Below are 19,945 nucleotides of genomic sequence, written 5' to 3'. Positions count from 1 at the left end.
AGCACTATCATTCAGAAGATACAAGATATCCAAGCAGTCAGTTTCACACACAATATCTTTGATGCCACAGTCCCAAACTAAAACAAATGCCACAGTCCCAAACTAAAACAAAACATCTCCACAGCGAATAACTCATCTAAAAATAGACCAGAGAAAAATGTTATCCGAACAATCCATAACCTAGCCACCATTAAAGTCTCTAATTATACAACTAAAATCAGCCATATTCAAATAAAAAAACGGGCTAACATCACAGTAAATTTTAAAACCATTACCTAATGAGGGCTCCCGATTCATTCAATGATTAAAACATTGAAACAGAGAAGGCTTCTTAGCCGCAAACCTATAATGTTAGCCATGATCTTAGCATTCGTAACCACCTTATAATCTACTCTCAGCATTAAAAATGTCATTGCACCTATTTTTCTACACCCGCCACAGTCTCGCACCAAATATTGCTTCATTGTCAGGCAAGACCTTCGAAGCCAAGACTCAAGAGACCTTCCACCAATCGAATCAACTAAAGAATGATCCAACATCCACTAAATAGATATAGATTTCGCATAGTCCCTCAAATAATGTTCCGGGTAAAACACTATAATAAGTTAAGGAGAACGAAATTTTACACAAATAAGTCAAATAGAAAACTGGTTCATGAATATATCAATGCACATTATTATATAGTTTGAATCAGTATGTTTCGAACTAGAATTACATGTAATTCGAATGAATGTGATTCGAATTACTCACATAGGCAGACACACTATAATTCGAATCAACCTGATTCGAATTACACCCACAGTAATTCGAATGACACTCACACACGTTACTCATAGTAATTCGAATTGGCCAGATTCGAATTACTCATTATTTAATTCTGCAAATTCTTTTATTAAAAAATTAATAATTTAAAAATTAAAAAATATATATTTTATTTCATGCATTAAAAAAAAAGCTAACAAAATATTTAATTACGAGACTTTTTTAAAATATTAATGAGCTATCAATTCGAATTTCATACAATACTCTTTTGTCCATTTTTAATAGCTCATGAAATTTTTTTTAATAAATTTATTTAAATTATACAACAAAAAAATATTTTATTCTATACAAAATAATTTAAAAAAATGGCTTAAAAGATGTTAGGAATACTATAAAAATTTGTAATGTCCTAATGACGTAGGACATTAAAGAAATACTCTACATAGTCAATAATAATTTAGAAATTAAAAAAATATAGTTATAACCAGTATTTACCTAAATTACTAGAATATTACAAACTTTTATAGTACTCCTAACATTTTCTAAGTCATTTTTTTAAAAACACATTTTCTAAGTCATTTTTTTAAAATTGTTTTGCATAGAAAATGGCTTAAAATGCCCTTTATTCTATGCAAAATAATTTTAAAAAAATAGCTTTAAAAATGTTAGGAGTACTATAAAAGTTTGTAATATTCTAGTAATTTAGGTAAATTCTGGTTATAACTATATTTATTTTAATTTTTAAATTATTATTGACTATGGTTATAACTATGTTAGGAGTACTATAAAAATGTTAGGAGTACAATTTTAAAAGTTTGTAATATTCTAGTAATTTAGGTAAATACTGGTTATAACTATATTTATTTTAATTTTTAAATTATTATTGACTATGTAGAGTATTTCTTTAATATCCTAAGTCATTAGGACATTACAAATTTTTATAGTACTCCTAACATTTTTTAAACTATTTTTTAAAATTATTTTGTATAGAATAAAATATTTTTTTGTGGTATAATTTAAATAAATTTATTAAAAAAAATATTCATGAGCTATTAAAAATGGGCAAAAGAGTATTGTATGAAATTTGAATTGATAACTCATTAATATTTTAAAGAAGTCTCATAATTAAATATTTTGTTAGTTTTTTTTAATGCATGAAATAAAATATATATTTTTTTAATTTTTAAATTATTAATTTTTTAATCAATTATTAATTTTTTAATAAAAGAATGAGCAGAATTAAATCATGAGTAATTCGAATCTGGCCAATTCAAATTACTATGTGCAGCGTGTGTGAGTGTAATTCGAATCAACCTGATTCGAATTACCGTGGATGTAATTTGAATCAGGTTGATTGGAATTATAGTGTGTCTGCGTGTGTGAGTAATTCGAATCACATTGATTCAGATTACATGTAATTCTAGTTCAAAACATACTGATTCAAACTATATAGTATTATGCATTGCTGGATTCATGAATTAGTTTTCTATTTGGCTGATTTGTGTAAAATTTCGTTCTCCTTGACTTATTATAGTGTTTTGCCCTAATGTTCCATAATTTATGGAGTCTTATTGAATCTTTGATAGATGTCTGAGTTTACAGCTGACGCTTGAAACGGAGAACCTCAGTAGGGAGAGCATTATGTAACTTGAGCCAGATAATGAATTTTATCTTCTCAGGAAGATTAAGTTGTCATAGCTACCGCCAATTAGAACAATCACTCCAATTGAATTCCCTCCTTGCAAGCCATCTATAACCCTCTCTAGCACTACTTTTTTGTTGCTATTGGCCACCATCTTCACCCAACGTCCTCCCCTGTCTGAAAAAGAAAACTAAGGTTGCTAATAATATGCTTAGCCTTTGTAGAGAGCGGAGTAGCTAGCTTATCCCAATCCCAAGATCCACAAATCCCCAACTGTAATTCAGTCTTAGATATACACATATGAAGTAAGATCACACAGTTTTTTCAAGAGGATTCCATTCATCATACCATAATGATTGCTGAAAATTTCCAACACACTACTTAAAACCTCATTGAGAAAATTATAAGCTTTGATAATGTGTTTTTAGATAACTGAAGAATTAGAGGAACCGTTACTACCAATAAAAAAGAAATTCTGAAGATATTTATGAGTGAGAACCTGTACCCATAACTTGTCTTTATTATCAAGGCAAATCCAAACCAGTTTTTCAAAGAGAGCTATATTAGCACATTGAAACTCTTTTATCCCAAGACCACCCGACCTCTTAGGAGAAGTAACTATATCCCAGTTGACCAGAGACAACCTTTTTCCATTAGCAGAACCTTTCCATAAAAATTTTCTCGTTAAGGAATTAATCTTATCACAAGCATACTTCGAAAGAAGATCAATTTGCATATTATAAACCGAAATAGAAGTCATTACTGATTTCACCAAGAATAAACGATCAGCTTTATTAAGCAAACACCCTTTCTAACTAGTAAGCTTACTTTGAATTTTTCTAATAACCTCCTGAGCCGTCCTCCTAGAGGCCCGATCATGCCTAATATTAACCCCGGATACTTGCCTAAGTCTTGACAAAAGCGAATGTTAGAAACACCAGAGAGAACCGTCTTTCTTCTTGCTGAGATATTCTTTGAATATTGAGCCTTGGATTTATTAACATTTATTTTCATGCCCGACGCCTTAGAGAACATGTTTAGGGTCCTCATAACTTCCACTACCCAAGACTTTGTAGCTTTGTAGAGAAAATAAAAGATCATTTGCAAAACATCAAGTGGAAAATTTTAGGCCATTACTTTGAAACTAAGACCGAAATCCAAGAGCCTTGGGAGACTCTATGAGAAATCAAACAAGCCAGATTCTCCATGCAAAGTACAAAGAGATAGGGAGACATGGGGTCCCCTTGCCTCAACCCCTTTCTTAGGATTAAAATTTTGCAACTTATTTCCATTCTACAAAATCGCTAAAGAAGATGAAGTCACACAATTCAAGATAATGTTGATAGTGATTCTCGAAAATCCAAATCTACAAAGAAAAGCTTTAAGAAACCTCCAATCCACCCTGTCATATACTTTTTCTAAATCAATCTTGAAGGCCATGGTTCCCTTCTTAGACTTGGTGTTCCTTATGAAGTGCATAACCTCTTGCGCAATGATAACATTTTCTGTGATTTCTCTCCCGGAATGAAACCGCCTTGAAGAGGCCTAATGATCTCCGTAAAAAAGGGTCTAAACCTATTCACCAGTACCTTACTGATAATTTTATAAATGACATTGCAGAGAATGATGGGCCAGAACTCTTTTAAAGAAGAGAAACTTCTACTTTGAGAATGAGCACAATAAGAGTATCAAAGATGGATGCATTAAGCAACTCTCCCTCAAAAGCGCTCTTGACTAACCCCCTAAACATCAAGATAAATAGAGTCCTAGAACTCCTTATAAAAAGAGCTTGAAATTCGTCCAAACCAGGAGCTTTGAAAGAGTTTATACCTAGCACAACCCTTCTCATTTCTTCTAAAGTCATTGTCTCCACAAGTCTACGACAGACCTCTCTACTAAGTGAATGGTTAGGAAAATCCCCTATAGCATCAAGGTCAATCTCTTCCCTAGTTGAAAAAAAGCTTTTGAAAGAAAGAGTTTGCTTTTGCTTCAAGCACATTTGTCTTAGTTTTCCAAGTCCCATCATCTAAAAATAGCCCATAAATCTTATCTCTTTTCCTCCTTACAACCGTTTGGAGATGAAAAAACTGTGTTCTTGTCTCCACACTTCACCAACCGCTCCCTAGATTTTTAGTACCACATCAGTTCCTCTTGAAGAAGGATAATATTCAATTTCTTATGAAGATCTTGCTCTTTAGCTCTCAACATTGAATCTTCGGTCTTCTCTAAAGAAATCTGAATCGCATTAAGCTATATCTCTAACTCCCGCTTTTTAACAAAAATATTTCAAAAAATCTCTTTATTAAACTTAAGTGCCTCTTTCTGAACTTCTATTAATCTATTAGCAACTTCAGGTGCAATATTGTTCCAAGAAGTGTGTACAACATTTTTAAAAAGAGACGAGTTAACCAAGTCACTTGAAATCTAAAAGGACACTACCCCTTTCTACTCACTTCATTCTTCTTACTTCTAATTAACATTGGACAGTAATCTGAATGCATACGCCCCAAGGCCTCATTATACGCTTTCGAAAACTGCAGCTGCCACTCCATATTAATAGCCGCTTTATCTAGCTTCTTAGCCACCTGTACTCCTCCTCTTATCTTTCTGAACCAGGTAAAAGGCCTCTCAATAGTTCCCATGCCAAATAAGTTACAGCTATTCAGAACTTCAGCAAACCCTTCTGATCTTACACGTTTAGAAATTTCACCTCTAACCTCTCCATGCAGCAAGATTTCATTAAATCACTTAAAACTATCCAAGGCCCCTGAAATATCTTAAAATCCCTGTACAAATCTCTCCATAACTCCATGCGCTGATGAATATGAGGATTGGCATAAATCGCACTACAAAAACTAAAAACATTATCCCTGTGAACTTCAAAAATGATACACTAATAAATCACATCCACCACATTAACAGTAATAGAATAATCTAAACAAAAGATTCAAATACCCCCACTATAACCTCTGGTTTCAACCAAACCAACCTTCTTATATCCTAACTTACTCCAGAACAGATTCATTCTTTCAAAAAGAACATGAGTTTCAAGAAGAATGAAAAAAGTTGGATGGAATTTACGCACTAAATTTCTACACCCAGAACATTTTGTTTTTAGTCCCTCTTATATTCCAACATAAATAACTAATATCTAAATTATCCATAAACAAACAGATAAAATAGAACAATTCAATTAGGTATCCTTTAAAAGTTGTACAATATTCAGCTTTTTATTACAATAATTTTAAAAAAATAAAACAAACACATCTAAAAATTATAAATAGATTTAGTGTCTTTTTAAAATTAAATACACATTCAAAATACAAACTAAATAAAACTAAAATTTAAAATTTCAATTTCAATTTTAAATTTTTGTTTCAGATTTAATATATTTAATTATTAAAATAATATAATTTAAATACACATCCAAAAATCAAATTAGTTAGAAATCAAAATTTCGAATTTAAAATTCTAAAATAAATCTTAAACCATCTTAAATCACTAGTAAAATCTTTGCTCTGTAAAGATCCAGAGCTGCAACACCTCCCCCTCCTCATCTATGACCGCTTTCGTCTTCTCCCGCGTTGCGCACTCCTCTGTGACAATCTCCTCCTTCGGCGACGCGCTCCTCCCCACGACGCGCACTTCCCCTGTGCACACCCCCACGCCTCCTCTATCCATGGGCTCCTCTCCGTCCCTGGTCTCCTCCCTCGCGCCACGCACAACCGCCCCCTTCTCCCGCGCCTCCCCCTATCTCCTCCTCCACGTCGCACTCCTTCTGTCTCTGGTATTTCTGCTTGCAAAATTTTAAAAAAATTTGGTTGAGCTCATTCATGAAGATATGTTACCCCTTTTTTTTCGCTTAATAAAAAGTTCTATTTTTTTAAATTTATGTATAATATTGAAAGTGTCTGTGTTTTTTTCTTTTTTTCTAAATGTATTTGTGATTATAATTTTTTCTTGCACTCATATGTTTGATTTGGGAGTTGTAATGTTTACCTAATACTTAATTTTGGATGTGTTTATGTTGTTCATTATGTTTTTATGTACATATATAAGTTTTTTTACATGAGTTTTGGATGTGTTGATAAAATATTTAGAGTGCATTCTTATAATTTTGGATGTGTATTTGAGTAATTTTTTCTGTGTTCAATATGTAATTTAGAACTACAATGACATTAATTTAGATGTGTTAATACATAATTGTAAATGTGTTTATGTTGTTTATTTAATTTTAGATGTGTTTTTGACATAGTTTTGAATGTTTTGAATAAAAAAAAAATTGAAGTGAGTTTAATTGATTTTGAAAACTTCACTAATTTTATAAAAAATTAGTACACAAAAAGTTGTTACGAATTTTATGGTTTAGTTTGCAAAAAATTAATGCATTGTAAGTGGTTACAAATTGTATGGTGATAAGTATTCAAAATAAAAATGGTTCTTTAAAAATAGAAAATATGATTAATTAAAAAATTAAAATAATAAAATATTAAATTTAAAGATTGAATTTTATTGTACAAATAGCATTTTCTAAAATAGAGTAACCAACGTTGGACAAAAAGCCTCTCAATAGTTTTTTTAGTAATGTAAAATATATTTTTTATTTTTAATTTTTTAAAAAATTTAAAAATATTTTAAATGTTAATTTGATTTAATTTTGTTCCTATTGTTTGAATTAAATTTCAATTCAACTTAATTTTTTGGCAATAGTTTTTTTGACAAGGGAAGACTGCTGCTGGAGAACCTCTCGCTTAAAAAAAGATGCCGCTACTAGTGTTGGACCCCGACCATAGCCCGCCGCTGCTTTTGGAGTCTCCAGAACAAACGTTGTTAGTGACAGAACTGCTTGTATTAGAACCCTCTCATGATGCTGGAACTCACAGAAGATGCTGCCGTGCCATTGGAACTCTCTCCTGCTTGTATTAGAACTCGCTCTGAGTCAGGAATGCTGGTGCGAGGGAGTTGCTGTTGCTGTTGTCGGTGCTCTGAGTCGCTGCAAGAGAGAGAGAGAGGGGGATTGCGAGAGAGAGAGGTGGAATGCGAGAGATTGAGAGACGACAGTGAAGAGGGAGGGAGGGCCACTGCAGGTGCTTTGAGCCGGAGCCTCTGCATTTTTTGTGCACTACTGCGAGAGAGAGGGAATGCGAGAGAGGGGGAATGCGAGAGAGTGAGAGATGAGAGTGAAGACTGAAGAGGGAGCGAGGCAATTTTTTTGAATCCTTAATCTCTATCATTTTTGTATTTGAAAAATCATAGAGGATCATCAGTATTTATTATTTTTGTCTGTCAATTAGTCATCAATCAATGTTTAAAAGTATAGAATAAAGAAATAGACTAAAAGAACTCTACTAAAAAAATTGAGTTAATAGTTTAGTGATGACCAAAAATAATAAATTCTGATGACTTCATAGCATTTCTCTTACCCAATTCGATTCTTGTCCATTTTCACGAAGGACAAAGTAATCCCTGTCCAAAAAAATGGACACTTTGACCCTCAACCTTTTTATTTTGGGACAATATGATCCCTCTATGAAAAGAATTATTTAAATAATAATTAAAATTAGTTTTGTGGGAGTTTTATTTGTATTTTGTGGGGATTTTAAACCTCCATAAACTATTAATAAGTTTGTTTTTTGAAAAATTCCTTCACCAATAATGGTTAAGTGAAGAAAAACTATCAATAAAAATGATGCCGCAAAAAAAAGTAATTGTAGTACAAATACCTTTTAAAAGAAAAAAATAACATCGAATAAAAAATGAAAAAAGAGAACTTTAATGTTGATAATATTAGTATTGGTGATGATGACAGTAGAGAAGAAAATGCTGATGATAAAGCAATAAAAATAATAGAAGTAGGAGCAATAATAATGAAGATAAAGAAGGTAGTGGTAGTAGTGGTAGTAATTGGTTATATTATTAAAAATATTTTTGTGAAGATTTAAAATCCCCTACAAAAATACAAATAAAACCCCACAAAACCAGTTTTTATTATTATCTAAATAGTTTTTTTAACAGATGGATCGTATTGTCCCAAAATAAAAAGGTTAAGGGTTGAAGTGTCCATTTTTTTGGACAGAAATCGTTTTGTCCTTTGTAAAAATGGACAAGGACTGAATTAGGTATTTACTCTTATATCATGCTTTAAAATGACTAAAATAACTTTAAAAACAAAAAGAAAAAGAGAAAAAACTCTAAACAGCCCCTGACAATTATCTCGAAAGACAACGATGCCCTTAACAAAAAAAAATACCCAACTCGCTCCCTAATCTTTACTTTTATGACACTTATTATCCTCTATGTCAAAAAAAAGTCAATGTTAATTTTTTTTTACACAGAAATTAATCAGCCAAAAAAAAATTAAAGATTAGGTTAGATATTTTTTTTATCAAGAACCTTATAGTTCTTTTGAGATAATTATCAAAAATCGGATGGAGTATTCACTTAAAAAAAAAAAAAAGACAACTAGCCCTTTTTGTTCCGTCAAAGCTCGCTTATTTGGCGGCTTTTTAAAAAATGGTGGATCTAAAATCTGGTCATGACCTATCTTTTTTGGGGATTTTGGCATCTTGGTTCGGCGGTTCGGGGCCACTACTAATCAAAACACTGGTATCAAAATAAATCGAATAGATCATAAAAAAAATAAATCGAACAATTAATATACAACAAAGAACAATCACATATCCTTACTCACAACTCACAACACTAGCATCAAATCAGATCAATATACGATAATAGTAAAAAAAATCTAATTGATAAAAATTACAAATTATATATTAATAAGAGACGGCATAGGAGAATTAATCGTTACGTATACATTAATCTTTGAAACGATACAAATAATTGAATAGAATATTTCAAATAATAAGAAAGATAAATCGTTCATTTTAAATAAGAGGGAAGATGTACTGTTTATCACGTTAACATGTTTACTTTGGAATCACGTTAACATATTTATAAGTACATCGTTAAACTTTTAAACTGCTCACTATTAACGTGCAATCTCCTTTTAAATAGTTAAACTTTTAAACTGCCCACTATTAACACGGCATAGGAGCTAGCAGACGTAGAGAGAATCCGGCGAGATGATAAATATATCTTTAGTGATAAAATTAATAAATAATAAAATACTTTTTGCTTGACATGCTTATCTTATTTATTTCTATAAAAATTTTAATTTTAAATTTTAAGAACAAAATATTTGTCATCAAACTACTATGAGTAAGTATATGACGAAGAAAAGTACAAGACCAATAAAAATATTTATAATATACATTAATGTCTAATTTATAGATGAAATTATAATAAAAATAAGTTATAAATGTATACATTGTGAATAAAAATATAAAATTAAAAAATTTACGAACAAAATTGAAATAAAATAAAATGTAAGAATATTTTTAAAATTTTTAATAAATATTTTAAACACAAAATATATTTTTCGCTTTTGTTAACCATGCACTAGTTAATTATAATAGGCGAGAGATTTATCTACCTAACTAGCTTAGCATGTATCGTTAGAATAAGACGAATATTTTGCAAGTGTATTAATTTTATTTTGATTGAGAGAATTTGGAAGATGGAATAGAGCACGTATAGGTATGGAATTATTAATGGGATTGTTGTGATGAGTGTGGGCTGTGGTAGAATGAGGAAGGTTGGCAAAAGATGCTACTGTTATATGAGGGGTGAGGTAGGGCAAGGAGGAGCTGAGGGGGGTATGCATGAATATGAGATTGATGATAATGGCAGTCACAACAACCACCATGCTTCCGTGCAGCGCAGTGTGGTCCCTTTAATTATTTATTTTCATGCATTAAGTGCCTATAATATGACATTTCAATTTCATGTTAATCCGTTGCTTGACAAATTATACATGTTATTCGTACGTGTTAAAATACATACATACAAATCTCAGGAAATTAGTAAAGAATAAATAATGACTCCGCTAAAAATTTGTAGTGTTTTGACAAAATCGACTATTATTATGAAGCAATAATCTTAAATATGATATAAAATATTATAATTATTAATAAATTTTCCTATAATTAATCATTGATTGTTAGCAAATTCCATTACTAATATATAATGGGCATGAAATTTGGCGCCAAACTATACACGTTAGCATGATTGACACAAAAATATTATGAGTATTCTAGAATATTTTGGCTGTTTGGGTTGACATGTATTAAATTACAAAATATTATTTGGGTTTGGGTTAAGCCGAAAAACCCTACCCGAGCCCACAAAATTTGAAAGGGAGATTATTAACAAATGGGCCATATTATATATTGTCATATTGGGCTGGGTAAGAGGAAACCCTCCTTATATAAGCATCATTACTTACATCCTTCTCTTTCTTTTGTTTTATCTGATGCAGCCAAACTTGGCCAGACTCTAAGTTTGTTGCTGCCACATTCCTAGGGTTCTCTTCTTCGGAGTTTCTCCTGCCGCTACTTATTTTTTTTGTCAGCATGGTAAGATTTGTTTTCTTGTATATATTTATGTTTCTTCGTAGATGAATGTGTGTTTTATACAAAGACGACTTTCTTTTCTGTCATATACTTTCGAATTTTTTGTTTTCTTTAAGGTTTTATTCCTTCCTTAGGAACAGTAACTGAAATTTATCGTGATTTTGTATTGTGTAGGTTCTGCAGAACGATATTGATTTGCTTAATCCTCCGGCTGAGCTTGAGAAGAGGAAGCACAAGCTCAAGCGTCTTGTTCAGTCTCCTAATTCTTTCTTCATGGTATTCTATTTTTTATAATAGTTCTCTCATAAATTATGTATTTTCTCATTTGTTGAACCACACTCTTGATTTGATCCAATGTTGGTGCCTTCCTTTCCAAGTTTTAATTGTTAATTGTTTGTCTCTTGTATTCCTGTCTTGTTGTAGGATGTGAAATGCCAAGGTTGCTTCAACATGTAAGTTTTATCCTTCCCTGTTGATTGCGAAGTTATAATTGTGTGCAAACAAATGATTTGATCTTTGTGATTTTGATGTTTTGATTTCCATGTTGATGCAGTACCACTGTATTCAGCCATTCTCAGACCGTAGTGGTGTGTGGAAACTGCCAAACGATCTTGTGCCAGCCCACTGGTGGAAGAGCAAGGCTAACCGAGGGCTGCTCCTTTAGGAAGAAGGGAGACTAAATGAGTTGGTATCTTTTCTTTTAGCCTTTGGTTGGAGAGTTTTGTTTTCTTTGGGATTGATCAATGGCTTTGTCATGTTTGAGTTATGATATATTTAATTTTGCTACATTCTAAGACTTTTTTTCCAAAGACATTATCTCCAGGACTGTAATGATATCACCAAGCATTTTTGTTTAGTCTTATTATATTGCAACATGATTTTGGCAGTTCCTGAGTTATAATTTTTTCTTGCTTGGATCGGTTTATACATGTGATCTGATAGAGTCTACTTTAGTTTTTTTCAATGTGGATATGCTTGATGATGCGCTTAAGGCTTCTCACTTAGTTTGGGGAAGCCATAGACGGTATATTAAGGGAGTAGGGTATTCTTTGTGGTGGGTAGGTGCATATACTTTTTGCTTGTCCTCTCTTAGGTGGATGTTTCTACTAAAACCAAGACATCTCTATGTGAAAATGATATTATAAATTGTTAGATGGTTTGACATGTTTAAAATTGTTAGATGGTTTGACATGTTTAACTGAATTATCTATCTGTTTATAATATCATCTTTACAAGATGTCTTCATGGAAGTAGCCACTGAAGTGCTACACACTTGCAAGGTTCCGTTTGATCCCCAAATAGAATCCTAGTTAAATGATTGGATCCAAAGCCTGATAAAGACTTAAAACTAGTTGAAAGCTGGTTCAAAATGGATCTGAAGTTGCTTGCCAATATGTTTTTTCGGTATTTTTGTGTGTCAGTGTCTAGTTTCTTTTTCATCCGGTCACTGTAAAGATAGAACTTAGAAGAATTGTTGGAATGAGATTCTACTTGTATGTTAACATATTACTATGTGCGTAGGTTTTTCTTTTTAAAATATAATATACATACCAGTGAATGAACCAATAGCAGGGATATGTCAAGAAAAAATATATGATTAAATGCACAGCATAATTATAAAATGGAAAGGTGAATAGATGTGCACGTAAGAAAAATCACATGATGCAATACAATGCAAAATCATGTGATAAAAGGTGAGGCATCTAACAGTTATATTAATAGATAAAAAATTAAAAGACCAACAAATATGTATATTATAAATCTGGACATCATAAAATTACATCAAATTCTTGGCTTTTTATTTAAATAAATATTGCAAAAATATTAATTTTTAAAAGTTGCAGATAAAAAAAGGCTTTCTAAGGTTATGCTTAGGCCAATTCGTAGCAACCACCAACGAAGAAAGAGAGCCCACGAAATTAGTATTGGCAGGGTTCGCCTGAAATTGCTATTGCTAGTTAGATATTAATGAACTTGTGGAAAAAAAAAAAACAAAACTAGTCCTGCAAATCTCGACAGAAACAATCACTTACATATTAGTGATTTTATATTAACTATTCTCTCATTTTTCAATTATCTGCCATTTCGTGGGCTCCCTTTCTGAGTTGGTCCAATTCAAATGTCAAAACTGAAAAGGCCTATTTCGTGACTGGTTGTTGTGAATCAGCCCAAGTGTAATTGTGGAATGCTTTTTTCATGTGTATATTTTAAGAATTAATATTTTTTAATATTTTTTTTAAAATATAAAACCCAAATTATTGCTACTTAATAACCAAAGTAATCAACAAAATTCATAGCACATAAAAGCAAATATTATATGTCTAAAGCCTTATTTAATAGATCCAAAAAAGCTAAATAGACCTAATAATGTCCGTCAGTTTACAGACTCGATGCATACTCAACATCTCAGAGTTTATAAAGTCTTATTAGTTTTATCTGCATCTTTATCAAATTTGGCTGGGATTTTTTTTTTTTTTTTTTGAAAAGATGATTTTCAAGTTGTCGGGCACGAATAGAAATGAGAGCTAAATCTTTTAAGGCTGAGAAATCCTGTTTGTCCAGCTTGTCTCTTAATAGGAAGAGGGGTAAAGGCTCCCATGGATCCAACCCAGAAGTTCTGAATACCATGTAAAGATTATGAACAATTTCTTGATGAACAAGATGATTGAAGCTTGAGAGTAGAGAAAGCAGAGGAGAAAAATTGAACCAGAAAGTGTAATATTCTATTGTATGTTATCCACATTGAACCAAAAAGTATGATTTTTAGGATACCGTGTAATATTCTTTTAATATCTCTCTTCCTTAATTTATCCCATGGACTTGTATCCATTTTTAAAAGATCAAGATAAACATATGAATAACCAAGTTGGATTGGACATTTGGTTAGTTCACTAGTCCGCTTAAACAGGTGTTTTAATTCCACTTTTTGCATGCGACCAATGGCAAACTCTTAGATAGAGTTTTGATCTGCAACGAATTAATCCTTAACCTGTCGGGTTTGGAGAATATCATAAAAAAAAAAAAAGAACATAAATAAATAAGCATATTAAAAAAAAGTAAACATATATCTTTTTCCTTTAATATAGAATCATCTAAAATTACCACTAAAGCTTAATTTTATTTTTCTTTCTAACAAAAAGCCAAAACGTGATAATCTTTCTGCCTAAAACATAATGAATCCAAAGTAGTTTAAGATTCTCCCATTGCACAAGAAAACAAGTGGAACGTAAACACTAAAAAGTTCAAACCATAAAGCAACATAAACAAGTGGCTTACTTGCATAGTTGCATTTAGTAATAAGAATATATTTTTGATACTCAATATTCAACAATCATATATATGCTCCCAAATTGACGTGAGATCTCCAAAAGAATACACAGGAAAAGACCGAATAAGGTGGTTGCTAACGCTATGTTTTGGCTTAATCCTCGTTTGAATGTTCCTTTGGTCATATAGCCACATACATTATGTGTGAAACTCACAACAATTAAAAATATATTTTTTTAAATTATTTATTGATTTTGGTTGGGCATCTTTTTAAGTTTTTGGGGGACACATCACAAATACACTGAAAACCGAGTCCCTGTGACTCTCTCTCTCTGACTGGACGGAGTACTACTACATTTACCAATAATAAAATACCAAAAAAATATTTACCAATAATAATAAAATAGCAAGAAGGCATCTTTTGCCACAGTTGCCAACTCCTTATGCAATTTTAGAATTTTTTTACCAATGTGTCACATCTTTTAAAATTTATTGTTAAAATATTATATTTTGAAAACTAATTATCTAAATAAATGTCATCTTTTTTATATTATTGTTTCGAGACTTACCTAGAACCACGGTGATTTGGGTCTGACCGTGAGATCCAGACGCTTTTAGATGAAAGATCCAATGTTTTTTCTTGTAGGACGAAGCCGTCCGAGTTCTTCATGAAGAGGCAGAGGGTAATATCTGCAAGGGACTCCGATGCTTAAGTTAGCAAGGATTTTAGGCCGATTTTTAGTAGATTAGAATTCGAAAAATACCTGAGAATATCAGAGTATTTATAAGTGTAAATGTGGAGTCAATAACTACCTTTTGAGTAATCCTACCTTTGATAGTAGGTTAGTTACTCCCTTTTGGTAGGAGGTTGTTGAGATCTCCTTTTTAGATGAATATGAAAGATAGTAGGAGTTAGTTACTTATTTGGATACATAAAGCTTAGCCCATGTCACCGTGACCGACCTCCATGAGGTCGTGTAGACCTGAACAATACTTGTAAAGTGTTGATTGGGCTTTACTCCTTTTTAATAGTTGTAGTTTGGATACTATTTTGTCCTGATTTGGACTTTTAAAAACTTTTTCACACTTAATTATTTTTGTAGTGTTATAAGTGTTTATAGTTTTAACTTGCATAGTAGTAGTTTTGTTTGCTTTCTTTATAACATATTTTAGTAATTGAAGATGTTATCTTTTCTGCAAATCTTTTTCTTCATAATTCGGTTGTTCCGAATTACTTTTAGTTGTTCTAACTACGTGAGATTGATAGTTTTCATTGATGTAAAAATTTTTACAAGTTATTTCTGAGTCTCTTTTAAGGCCGTTTTGGTTGAGTTTTTCTATGGGGTCAGATAAATTGTTCTTGTTGTTCGACTTGGGGAGGTTGGACACTTATTTAAATCACCCTCCTTGTAACAAATTTTTATAAGATCGGATAATGATTTGTTCTCCGAATCTGGAGAGTTAATTATGCTTATTCCGACCTTGGGAGGTCGGTTATATTTGTTTTATCAATTTACTTTTGCGATTCGTTTTAGATTTGCCTCTTTTACTAACTTGTTTTTATATAAGTAGTTTGATGAGGTCAGACCACGATATGCTTATATAACTTCTTACACCAATTTGGACCTCGTCGCTTTATCTTGTCGACCATCTAGGTCGGACAATAATTTTCGCACTTTATCAAGCTTAAATTGGTGCGTATAGTAGAACAATCAATCGTAGAAAATAGAAAAATGACGAATTATCATTAATGAAAATGATTTACAAGTGCTATTTGCTACTAAGAGTTTTTCTATCTTACCTCCTAGCCTCATAGCCCTTACTATGATGCCTTGTTAAAACCCTTTTCATGAAAATTCTTATTGGGAAAAAACCATAAAGTCGGAAAAAAGAGTACATCAGTAATCATGATTCATTTTCTAGTTGCAGTATCTCTTCATGTTGGATGCATGACACAACCTATGAAGCTCGTTCTCTTGTAGGTCGGACACTTTATAATAACCTTTTTTTTAAGACTTCAATGATCTTGTAAGGCCCTTTCTAATTTGCAGCCAACTTTCCTTTGCCCGACCTTTGTACCCTAATATCATTCCAGATCAGAATGAGGCCGTTCGTGGCGAAGTTTCTTCTGATGACTTTCTTGTTATACTCATGGATATCCTTTATTTTAATTCTTCATCCCTTATTCGAGCTTGCTCCTAGATTTCTGGAAGGAGGTTGAGTTCTTCCTTTTGAGCTTGGATGTTTTTCACTTCATTGTAGAATCTTATCCTTGAGCTTTCTTTATTGACTTATGTAGAGATCATGACTTCTATGCCGTAAGCAAGTCAGAACAGAAATTCTCCAGTTGTAGAATGGGGAGTTGCTCAATATGTCCATAAAACTTGGGGGAGCTCCTCAGCCCGTGCTCTTTTTGTGTCTTATAGTCTTTGCTTGAGCCAGCCAATATGACTTTATTTGCAACTTCTGCTTGTCCATTTGCTTGAGGGCGCTCTCCTGATGTGAATTGATGTTTAATCTTAAGGCATGCCACCAAGCTTCTGAAGGTCAAGTCAGTGAACTGAGTACCATTATCAGTAGTGATGAAGAACGAAATTCCAAATCGGGTGACAATTTTTTTGTAGAGAAAATTTTGCCTTATTTAAGATGTGATGAATGCCAAAGGTTCTGTCTCAATCCACTTAGTGAATTAGTCAATCCCTAATATGTGGTATTTCACCTGCCCAGGTGCTTGAGAAAATGGCCCGAGCACGTCCAAACCCCATTTTGCGAAAGGCCATGGTGAAGTGACGCTGATGAGTTCTTCCGGTGGTGCCACATGAAAATTGGCATGCATTTGATACGGTGGGCACTTCTTGACGAAGTTGGCTGTTTCCTTTTATAAGGTCGGCTAATAAAAACCAGCTCGTAACACGTTCTTCGCTAGTCACATTGCTCCTAGATGATTTCCAGAGATGCCACTATGGATTTCTTCTAGGACTTCTTCAGTCTTAGAGGTCGGAACGCACTTCAGTAAAGGTGTAGATACTCCTCTTCTATAGAGGATGTTGTGAACCAGAGTGTAGTTCTATGCTTTCCTTATAAGTCTCCTTGCCTCCATTTCTTCTTTATGGAGAATATCAAATTTGAGATATTCGATAATGTGAGTCATCCAACCTAGGTTTAGATTGGAGATCATTAGAGCTCCAACTTGTCGACTTCTTTGGCCACTGATGGTGTGCAGAGAGTTTCTTGGATCTAATTTTTGTTGTTGCTCCCTAACTTAGTGCTAGCCAGTTTGGAGAGGGTATCAGCTCGACAATTGAGTTCTCGAGTTATATGCCCAACTTCTGCTTCTTGGAATTAGGCTATCTGTTCTAGTTTTTTCTCCAATTACCTCTTCATGTTAAGATCTTTGGCTTGGTGATCCTCATTTATCTGAGTGGTTATCACTTGGGAGTCACTAAACACTATAACTTTTGATGCTTGACTTCTTTGGCTAGCCTTAAGCGATCATGGCTTTATATTCAGCTTGGTTGTTAGAGGCTGGAAACTCGAATTTTAGTGAAAGCTCTACCCGAGTCCCATTTTCATTCTCAAGAATGATTTCTGCTCAACTAGTAGCTTTAGTTGACGATCCGTCTACATATAGATGCTAGTCTGTAGAGCTTTCTTATAGTTCTCCTATGTATTCAGCTAAAAAGTCGGTCAGATATTGCAATTTGATGGCTATACAAGCTTCATACTTTAGATGGAGCTCAAACAATTCCACAGCCCATTGTAATATCCACCCTCAAATATTTGTCTTTTGGAGGATATGCTTCATGGGTTGGTTAGTTCGGACTCTAATGGTATGGGCTTGGAAGTAAGGTCAGAGTCTTCTAGTAGCTAGAACGAGGGCATAGACGAATTTTTCTATTTTTTGATAGTTCAATTCTGCCTCTTCCAATGCATTGCTCATAAAATAGACAGGTCACTGTCCCTCCTTATCTTCTCGGACAAGGATAGAGGCTATGGCCTTGTCCGCTACGGCTAAGTACAATATGAGCTCTTTTCCTTTTTCAGGTCAGGTAAAGATAGGTGGTTGGCTCAAGAAGTTTTTGAAGTCTTAAAATATTCTTGAGTCCATTGGAATTAATATCCCTTCTTGAGAATTGAAAACAATAGGAATTTCCAGGCCGACCCCACTAAGAATCTAGACAAGGTTGCCAGTCTGCCATTTAGCTGCTGAACTTCCTTCAGACAGGTCGAGCTTTTCATCTCCAGGATTACCCTGAATTTGTTTGGTTGACTTCAATACCTCTTTAGGTGAGCATGAATTTCATAAACTTCTCGACTTCCACTGTAAATGTGCACTTTGTGGGATTTAATCTCATTCTATGTTGTCTTATCGTGTTAAACACTTCTGTAAGGTCAGATAGCATCCTGATTTCTTTTTTAGTCTTACAAGTATATCGTCCATGTAGACCTCCATCAATTTTCTGAAGTGAGATGAAAATACCTTTTTCATTAATCGTTGATATGAGAATCTAGAATCTTTCAACCCAAAGGGCATTACCACGTAGCAGTAGTTTGCCATAGGAGTGATGAAAGATGTCTTCTCCTGAAGCTAAAGCTGAATCCACCAGAGCATCAATGCTGGGCAGAGGGTAAAGGTCCTTGGGACAGGCTTTATTGAGATCGATATAGTTAACACAAATCCTTCATTTTCCATTCTATTTCTTCACAAGTACCACATTAGTGAGACATAAGAGGTATTTTACCTCCCTTATAAACTCGGCTTCTAACAACGCTTGGACTTGCTCTTCTATGACTTATTGCTCTTTCGAAACTAAGATTTTGTTGTTTCTGCTGGATAGGTTGTGAGCCCGGGTAAATAACAAGCTTGTAGCTCATGAGGTCAGGATGGATTTTGGGCATGTCAGAGGCTTTCTAGGCGAAGAAGTGAGAATTGTTTTGTAGGAGCTTAACGAGTTCTTCTTTTAGCTACTTCTTTAGATTAGTCCCTACATTTGTTATCTTCTCGTCCTTATCCCCAACCTGGACCTCGTCGGCCTTTCCTTCAGGTTCAGGTCTCAGTTTCTCCCGAACTCGGACATCTCCGAGTTCTATGGTATTAACCTCTTTCCTTTTATATACTCTCATAGGTTTAGGATTTTATGTAACACCTTCTTTGCGAGTTTCTGGTCTCCTCTTATAGTGGCTATTCCTTCAAGAGTAGAAAATTTCATGCAAAGGTAAGGGGTGGAGACTACTACAACAAGTCGGTTTAGCGTTGTTCGACCTATCAGGGTGTTGTAAGCCAATGTCACATCAATCACTATGTAGTCTATGATCAAGGTCCTTGATTTTGTGCCCTTACCAAAGGTGGTATATGGAGAAATGAAATTTAGAGGCCGGATATACGTGTCTCCTAAACTAAAGAGAGTGTTTGGGTATGCCCTCAACTCTTTTTTTTTTTTTCTAAACCCAGCTTGTCAATAGCTGGTTTAAACAAGATGTCGGCCGAACTTTTTTTTTCTACCATGGTTCTGTGGAGGTTTGCATTGGAAAGTATCATCGTGATCACGACAGGGTCATCGTGTCCAGGTGCTATTTCTTGGGTATCCTCCTTTGTGAAGGTGATAGCAGGCAGATCGGATGTTTCAGCTTCTTCGCCGACCTGGTAGACTTCTTTCAAATGTCTCTTGCGAGAGGATTTTGTTACTCCTCCTCCTGTAAATCCCCAGAAATCATAATGATGTCTCTTAAGGGTTCATTGTGGCTGATCTCACCGATTCCTGTCTTCTTCATCTTTTTTCCTTTTACCTTGGTCATTCGATCT

The 19,945-nt window shown here is 33.5% G+C and overlaps 1 protein-coding gene across 1 annotated transcript; it reads left to right on the top strand.

Annotated features, from left to right (window-relative positions):
* Positions 1-10,757: 10,757 nt before the first annotated feature.
* LOC107604893 (small ribosomal subunit protein eS27y) lies at positions 10,758-11,776 on the top strand. The gene is made up of 4 exons (XM_016306607.3): positions 10,758-10,878; positions 11,050-11,151; positions 11,299-11,327; positions 11,429-11,776. The coding sequence occupies exons 1-4, from the start codon at positions 10,876-10,878 to the stop codon at positions 11,553-11,555; spliced, it is 261 nt and encodes an 86-aa protein (XP_016162093.1). The 5' UTR covers positions 10,758-10,875; the 3' UTR covers positions 11,556-11,776.
* The last annotated feature ends 8,169 nt before the right edge of the window (positions 11,777-19,945 follow it).

Source organism: Arachis ipaensis, chromosome B6 (assembly GCF_059453495.1).
Source record: "Arachis ipaensis isolate K30076 ecotype BB chromosome B6, ASM5945349v1, whole genome shotgun sequence".
Classification (NCBI taxonomy): domain Eukaryota; kingdom Viridiplantae; phylum Streptophyta; class Magnoliopsida; order Fabales; family Fabaceae; genus Arachis; species Arachis ipaensis.
The sequence above is the reverse complement of the archived record's forward strand: the minus strand, read 5'-3'. Positions and strand labels throughout refer to the sequence as shown.

Coding starts and splice junctions, on each gene's coding strand:
- LOC107604893 (XM_016306607.3), top strand. Junction 11,152..11,298: donor CTCCTAATTCTTTCTTCATG/GTATTCTATTTT, acceptor GTCTTGTTGTAG/GATGTGAAATGCCAAGGTTG. Junction 11,328..11,428: donor TGCCAAGGTTGCTTCAACAT/GTAAGTTTTATC, acceptor ATGTTGATGCAG/TACCACTGTATTCAGCCATT.